The following is an 8053-nucleotide window of genomic DNA, read 5'->3' as shown; positions in this document are numbered from 1 at the left end:
CTCTTCGACCATCTGTTCATCCATCCATCCATCCATCCATCCATCCACCTGTCCATCCATTCGTCCATCCATCCATCCACCCATCCACCTGTCCATCTGTTTGCCCATTTGTCCATCCATCCATCCATCCACCCACCCATCCACCTGTCTGTCCATCTTTCCATCCATCATATGTCCTGTGACCCATCCACCTGTCTGTGCTGTCCGTCTGCTGGCTCCACCCTCATCTACTGTCTCTTCCGCCTCCCCCTCTCTTTAGAAAGCTCCTCCTGTGGGCAGGTCCTTGTCCCTTGGTGGCTGGACCACCTTCTCTGTGGCAGCACTTCCCCAATTAACCCATTGCTCCCCCCATTGCCCTTTGGTGACTGGACCCTTAAGAGGGGAGCAGTGGCCAGGGTGGGCAGGGGTGTCCACCCCACCTTGGCCCTGGAAGCAGAGAGAGGCAGCCAGAAGGCTAGGTCCCCTGGGAAGGCCCAGAAGGTGTCTAAACAAGAGCAGGGGCCCCGCTGCCCCCTTGTGGGAGCCCTTGTGCAGGTGTCCCATGGTGGTCACAGGACTGTCCTTCTAGGTTCGGTCTCCCTGACCTTCCCTCCTGCCAGGAGCTCCAAGCAGAAGCTGTCTAGGGGCCCTGGGTGATAGCTGTCTCTAACCCCTCTCCACCCCAGCCCCCCACCCTGTCTATGGTTTGGGGCTCAGGAATGCATGGGAGACTTGAATTTGCAGACCAAGTGGGGAGCAGGTGATGCCTGAGAGGGGTCTCTCCAATCGATCCCTGAACTGTGCCCAGCTGGGTACACAGGGAGGCCTGAGGCCTGGAGGGACCTGAGGCAGCAGGTCTGGGCCTGGGGAAAACCCTCTGGGAGCTTGGGTGAGGACTCCTCTTGCCTTCCTGGAGCTGGTTCTGGGCTGTCAACTTCCTGCACCTGCAGGGCTCAGACGTGTGTGTGTGTGTGTGTGTGTGTGTGTGTGTGTGTGTGTGTACGTGTGCCCGCGTGCATGACCACGAACACATATGAGAGTACGTGTGCATGTGTGTGTGCACCCCTGTGTACATGTGCAGAGCAGTGGGATGTGGGGTGGGGAAGGCTGTACCCAGGTGGGGGGGGCCCCCTTTCCGTGCGGTCAGTGGGGCCGTCCTGCACTTCTGTGCGCTGTGCCCACAGAGGGCCCCTGGAATCCAGCCCTCTGCCCTCGCCACTCCTCCTGTGCCCCCCTCTGCGTGATGGCACCAGCCCGTTCTCTGGCCGCCAGGCTCCCCTCTCCCTCGCTCACGCCTCCCTGCTGCCCCTAGAGGCAGTTTCCTGAAATACAAGTGACCAAGTCACCTGCCCCTGGGAACCATCGTGGGGCCACTCTTCTCAGGACCCAGGAGGCTGTGCCTGTCTCGCACATCTCAGCCCCAGTTCGACGCTCACTCCTGTGCTCACACTCGCGCACAGCCATGAAGGCACGTCCGGCGTCAGGCTGAGGGGAAACCAAGGCCTAGAGAAAGTCGGGGCAGCAGCTGCTCTCTCCTCCTGGGTCCTGCCCCCTCCTGGCGTGTGCAGACCCCGAGCACGGACAGATAGGCAGCCGGAGGGAAGCGCAGAGCTGCTTCAGGCGAGCATGGAGTTTATTCAAGGGGCGGGTGGGGCGGGGGCACGGCTCAGTAGCAGACGCCGTCCACCTCCGACATGACCACGGACACGTTCACGTGGGTGGGTTTACCCGCCAGGCGGTCGATGGTCTTCTGGGTGAAGGCCAGGGGCAGGGCCTCGTGGCCCACCATGCAGGAGAAGGACTCCCCCTGCTTCCAGGCCTCGGCATCCACGCGCAGCACGCTGGTCACGGCGAAGGTGGGGACACTCTGGTTGGGCTCAGGCAGGGACCTCCAGGTCAGGTACTTCTCGCGGGCCAGCTCCTGGTTGCCCTGCAGCCACCGCACCAGCACATCCTTGGGGCTGAAACCTCGCACCAGGCACGTCAGCGTCACCATCTCATTGAGGGCCAGCTCCTCCGACGGCGGCGGCAGCAGGTGGACCTCTGGCCGGAACGTGTTCACTGGAGGGCAGAGAGCAGGGTCAGGGGTCTGGGCAGGGAGGAGAGTGCGCCCTGCCCCCTGGGCAACCCGTGTGGGGGGTGGGCGGGAGCTGGAGGGTGGAGTGGGCTCAGGAGTGCACCTCGCGCACTGTGTAGTGCCCAGCCGCCCACTCGCGGGTCATGGCCCACCTGAGGGTTTCGTGATGGTGGCGGTTAGCGAGCCCTTGGACTCGGGGTGGGTGGCGGTGCAGGAGAAGGACTGTCTGTTCTTCCAGGGATCGGCGCAGCCCGGCAGGACACTGGACACGCTGAAGCAGCCGCAGGAGTCAGGCTTGGGCGGCTCCTGGATGGCGTTTTTCCCACCTGTCGGGTTCCAGGTGAAGGTGGCGCCCTTGGGGTCTCTCAGGCCACTCAGCGTACACGTGAGGCTGGCATTGGAGCCCAGGAGCAAGTCCTCAAGGGCCGGTGGGTGCAGGGACAGGCTGGCCTTTCCGCACGAACACTGCACAGCTAGAACCGAGAGAGAAGCCAGAGCAGGTCAGCGAGCCCCTCCGTCCGCCTCCCTGGCCTCCACCCCCAGCCCAGGCCCCTCTTGGCCACCCGCCGGGCCTCAGCCACCTCTCGTCTGAGGGGAGTGCCCACAGGGATGCAGTCAGGGAGCTGGGTCAGGGTGACACCATGGGGGACCCGCTCCAGCCTGCCCTCTGACCTTGGCAGGGATCTGGGCAGAAAACTGGGCAGGGCACGTCCACGGTCTGGATGGATTTGGAGAGGTGCTGCACTTGGCATTTCACAGACTTGTCCTCTGGGCACTGGTTGGCTGGCAAGGTCAGCTGGCTGCTCATGGTGTACAGGCCCCCGGCCTGAGCAGGGGGGAAGTTCCTGATGGACACGCCCTCGCCGCTCTGGCTCCAGGTCACCTTCGGCGGCGCTGACGGGAAGAAGCCCTGGACCAGGCAGCCAATGACCACCTGCCCGGCTGAGTTTTCTCTCCTTAGGCTCAGTGGGAAGAGTCTGGGGCTGGTTTCAGACACTGAAACACATGGTGTGTTGTGAGATGGCAGCCTTCACGCTGACCAGACGCCTGACACGGCCCCATGAGGGCAGGACGACGCCTGCGTTTCCTTAACACACAGAGAGTCAGTGACTGCCCCAAGGTCACGCAGCTTGCACGCGGCGCACCCGGGGTCGGCAGTGGCCACCTGAGTCCAGCTGAGCCATTTCTGAACGCGCTCCTTGGGACTCTGAGCATGTGGACCACACACGCTCCTCAGACGTGAGGCCTGGCTGCTCACACGGCTCTCCCACTGACCAGCTGAGTCTGTGTGTACTGTCGGAGCCTCAGCTGCCCTCTGTGCAGTGGGCACGGTCATGCCCTTCCCCAGGGTGTGGGGTATCATGAGAAATGGGCCCAGAGAGAGGGCAGAGAAAAGACAGAGAAGCCTGGGCTTGAAGCTGAGTCTGCATCGGGGCCAGTTTGTCTGTCCTGGGGCTCAAGCTGGGGAGGAGAGGGGGCCTGAGAATTCTATGTCCCCCCTCCCACTTCCTGGGTAAAAGTCCCAGTCCAAACATCTCCCCCTAAAAGCACCCCCCGCCCCTGCCCCCATCCTCCTAAACTAGCAGTTGACTTCCATGGACTATGGGGAACTTTAGGCTGGAGGCCCAGTTCCAAATCAGTCCTTCTGGGATGCCCCCTGGACAGCTGGGCTACAGAGGGCACGGTCTGCCCTTGACCTTTCACAGTTCCCTTCCGGTCAACTGGTGAGGGGAGAGGGGAGCACCACATTTGCACCCTGAGGCTGCATGGCCCTGTGTGCCCCCGAGAAACAGAGGGGGCTGTCTGGTTGGAAACCAGGGCTCTGGGGGTGACCATGCTCAACCCACTGTCCCCTGTTCACCTCAGGCACTAACCCAGTCCACCACAGTTCAGCCCAGCCTGGCCCAGCCCAGCTCATTTCAACCAAGCTCAGCCTAGTTCAACTGAGCTCGGCCCAGCTCAACTCAGTTCAAGCCATTTCAACCCAGTCCAGCCCAGCTCAGCCCAGAACAGCCCAGCTCAGCCCAGCCCAGCTCAGCCCAGCTCAGCTCAGCCCAGTCCAGCCCAGCTCAGCCCAGCCCAGCTCAGCCCAGCTCAGCCCAGCTCAGCCCAGTTCAGCCCAGCCCAGCCCAGTTCAGCCCAGCCCAGCTCACCTCAGCCCAGCTCAGCCCAGCTCAGCCCAGTTCAGCCCAGCCCAGCCCAGTTCAGCCCAGTTCAGCCCAGCTCAGCTCAGCTCAGCCCAGCCCAGCCCAGCTCAGCCCAGCTCAGCCCAGTTCAGCCCAGCCCAGCCCAGTTCAGCCCAGGCCAGCTCACCTCAGCCCAGCTCAGCCCAGCCCAGCCCAGCCCAGCTCAGCCCAGCTCAGCCCAGTTCAGCCCAGCTCAGCTCAGCCCAGCCCAGCCCAGCTCAGCTCAGCTCAGCTCAGCCCAGCCCAGCCCAGTTCAGCCCAGCCCAGCCCAGTTCAGCCCAGCTCAGCTCAACACAACCCAGCTCAGCCCAGCCCAGCTCAGCTCAGCCCAGCTCAGCTCAGCTCAGCACAGCCCAGCTCAGCTCAGCCCAGCACAGCACAGCCCAGCCCAGCCCAGCCCAGTTCAGCCCAGCCCAGCCCAGCTCAGCTCAGCCCAGCCCAGCCCAGTTCAGCCCAGCTCAGCTCAGCTCAGCACAGCCCAGCTCAGCTCAGCCCAGCACAGCCCAGCCCAGGCCAGCCCAGTTCAGTCCAGCTCAGCCCAGTTCAACCCAGCTCAGCTCAGCCCAGCCCAGCTCAGTCCAGCTCAGCCCAGCTCAGCTCAGCCCAGCCCAGTCCAGCTCAGCTCAGCCCAGTCCAGCCCAGCTCAGCCCAGCCCAGCTCAGCTCAGCCCAGCCCATCCCAGCTCAGCCCAGCCCAGTTCAGCCCAGCTCAGCTCAGCCCAGCCCAGCTCAGCCCATTCCAGTTCAGCCCAGCTCAGCTCAGCCCAGCCCAGCTCAGCCCATTCCAGTTCAGCCCAGCTCAGCTCAGCCCAGCCCAGCTCAGCCCAGCTCACCTCAGCCCAGCCCAGTCCAGCCCAGCTCAGCTCAGCCCAGCCCAGCACAGCTCAGCTCAGCCCAGCTCAGCTCAGCCCAGCCCAGCTCAGCCCAGCTCACCTCAGCCCAGCCCAGCTCAGCTCAGCCCAGCTCAGCCCAGCTCAGCCCAGCCCAGCCCAGTTCAGCCCAGCTCACCTCAGCCCAGCCCAGTCCAGTCCAGCTCAGCTCAGCCCAGCTCAGCAGAGCCCAGCTCAGCTCAGCTCAGCCCAGCCCAGCTCAGCCCAACCCAGGCCAGCCCAGTGCAGTCCAGCTCAGGCCAGTTCTGCCCAGCTCAGCTCAGCCCAGCCCAGCTCAGTCCAGCTCAGCTCAGCCCAGTCCAGGCCAGCTCAGCCCAGCCCAGCTCAGCTCAGCCCAGTTCAGCCCAGCCCATCCCAGCTCAGCTCAGCCCAGCCCAGCTCAGCACAGCTCACCTCAGCCCAGCTCACCTCAGCCCAGCCCAGCTCAGCCCAGTCCAGCCCAGCTCAGCCCAGCCCAGCCCAGCTCAGCTCAGCCCAGCTCAGCCCAGCTCACCTCAGCCCAGCTTAGCACAGCTCAGCCCAGCTCAGCCCAGCTCAGCACAGCCTAGCCCAGCTCAGCCCAGCCCAGCTCAGCCCAGCTCAGCCCAGCTCAGGCCAGTTCAGCCCAGCTCAGCTCAGCCCAGCTCAGCACAGCCCAGCCCAGCTCAGCCCAGCCCAGCTCAGCCCAGCTCAGGCCAGTTCAGCCCAGCTCAGCTCAGCCCTGCTCAGCCCAGTCCAGCCCAGTCCAGCCCAGCCCAGCCCAGCCCAGCCCAGCTCAGCCCAGTCCAGCCCAGCTCAGCTCAGCTCAGCCCAGCTCAGCCCAGCTCACCTCAGCCCAGCCCAGCCCAGCTCAGCCCAGTCCAGCCCAGCTCAGCTCAGCTCAGCCCAGTCCAGCCCAGCTCAGCCCAGTCCAGCCCAGCTCAGCCCAGCTCACCTCAGCCCAGCCCAGCTCAGCCCAGTCCAGCCCAGCCCAGCTCACCTCAGCCCAGCCCAGCTCAGCCCAGTCCAGCCCAGCTCAGCTCAGCTCAGCCCAGCTCAGCCCAGCTCAGCTCAGCTCAGCTCAGCCCAGCCCAGCCCAGCTCAGCCCAGCCCAGCCCAGCCTAGTCCAGCCCAGCTCAGCTCAGCTCAGCTCAGCCCAGCCCAGCCCAGCTCAGCCCAGCCCAGCTCAGCCCAGCTCAGCTCAGCCCAGCTCAGCCCAGCTCACCTCAGCCCAGCTTAGCACAGCTCAGCCCAGCTCAGCCCAGCTCAGCACAGCCCAGCCCAGCTCAGCACAGCCCAGCCCAGCTCAGCCCAGCCCAGCTCAGCCCAGCTCAGCCCAGCTCAGGCCAGTTCAGCCCAGCTCAGCCCAGTTCATCCCAGTTCAACCCAGCTCAGCTCAGCTAAGCCCAGTTCAGCTCAGCTCAGCCCAGCCCGGCCCAGTTCAGCCCAGTTCAACCCTGTTCAGCCCAGCTCAGCCCAGTTCATCCCAGTTCAACCCAGCTCAGCTCAGCTAAGCCCAGTTCAGCTCAGCTCAGCCCAGCCCGGCCCAGTTCAGCCCAGTTCAACCCAGCCCAGCTCAGCCCAGCTCAGCTCAGCTCAGCCCAGCTCAGCCCAGCTCAGCACAGCCCAGCCCAGCTCAGCCCAGCCCAGCTCAGCTTAGCCCAGCCCAGCTCAGCCCAGCCCAGCCCAGCTCAGCCCAGCTCAGCACAGCCCAGCCCAGCTCAGCCCAGCCCATCCCAGCTCAGCCCAGCTCAGCCCAGCCCATCCCAGCTCAGCCCAGCTCAGCCCAGCTCACCTCAGCTCAGCCCAGCCCATCCCAGCTCAGCCCAGCCCAGCTCAGCCCAGCTCAGCCCAGCTCAGCCCAGCCCAGCTCAGCCCAGCTCAGCTAAGCCCAGTTCAGCCCAGTTCAACCCAGCTCAGCCCAGTTCAACCCAGCTCAGCCCAGTTCAGTGCAGCTCAGCCCAGTTCAGCCCATTCTACCCAGCCCAGCTCAGCACAGCCGAGCTCAGCTCAGCCCAGCCCAGCCCAGCCCAGTCCATGTGTACAGTACCCTGATCTGTGTCTTCTGGGTCAATGGCCATCTGCCTTTCTCCTTCTTGTCTCTGTATTGGTACTTCTCCTCCATCCTCCCGCCCCAGGAGTCTGTAGTATGGCCTGGCTGTGGAGGAGATGAGGCCTGATCAGCTTCTGGGACCCACCTGCTCAAGGCTGCCGGCGGGTCCAACACAGCTGGGAGAGGCCCACGCCTTTTGGCCGTGTGGCCATGCCCTGCTGGTCCCTGTGCCCACCTGCCCAGAGGCGCTGGAGTGGGGAGGGAGAACGAGGCCTCGTCCAGTCCGCTGATGGCCGTATGGTCTTAGCCGACCCCTGCCCCGCTCTGGGCCATTTGCGCTGTGAGGTGAGGCCGATGCTGGGAAGGGGCTGCGTGACGGTGTCTGGCCCACAGCTGGGGGTCACTCACCCACTTCCTGTCCCGCCAGTTGCGGCCGCGTGCCTCCACGTCATGTCTGGTCTGTGGTCTGGCTGTGGTGGTACCAGGTGTGTGTGGCCTGGGCTGTGGGACCCCCAGGAGCCTGGCCCTGGCCTGAGGCCCTGTGTGTGCAGGTGGGTGCCGTGGTGGCGTGTGTCTCCACGGGGCGCCCACGGGGCTGGGCTGGTGGCCGAGGTGCAGAGAAGCAGAGGCCGAAGTAGACAGAGTCAGGGGCTTAGGGTTCCTGAGGGAGAAATAGTCCCCGAGGTGCGGGTGAAGTGAGGGCCGCAGGGGACGCTTCACAGGCCGGCAGGGCGGAAGCCCCAAGGGACAGCCTCGCCAGAGTGACCGCAGTGAGCAGGCCCCATAGACCTTCAGGCCACAGGGCGGCTGTGAGGGTGGGGGAGCCACCCCTCCTCCACCAGCCTCAGCAGCAGTGGGGCCCTCGACTGAAGCTGGACAGGGGTGTGGGCCCCCCGCGTGGAGCCTGGAGT

General features: G+C 64.9%; 1 gene segment (V, D, J or C); it reads right to left on the bottom strand.

Moving 5' to 3' along the window:
* Positions 1–1645: 1645 nt before the first annotated feature.
* Positions 1646–3240, bottom strand: LOC132515776 (immunoglobulin alpha-2 heavy chain-like). The segment is given in 4 exon segments: positions 1646–2040; positions 2209–2529; positions 2729–3052; positions 3222–3240. Coding segments are annotated over 4 exon segments (1059 nt in total).
* Positions 3241–8053: the final 4813 nt, after the last annotated feature.

The sequence above is a fragment of the Lagenorhynchus albirostris genome, chromosome 1 (assembly GCF_949774975.1).
Source record: "Lagenorhynchus albirostris chromosome 1, mLagAlb1.1, whole genome shotgun sequence".
Lineage (NCBI taxonomy): Eukaryota > Metazoa > Chordata > Mammalia > Artiodactyla > Delphinidae > Lagenorhynchus > Lagenorhynchus albirostris.
This window is presented reverse-complemented; position numbering and strand designations above follow the sequence as displayed.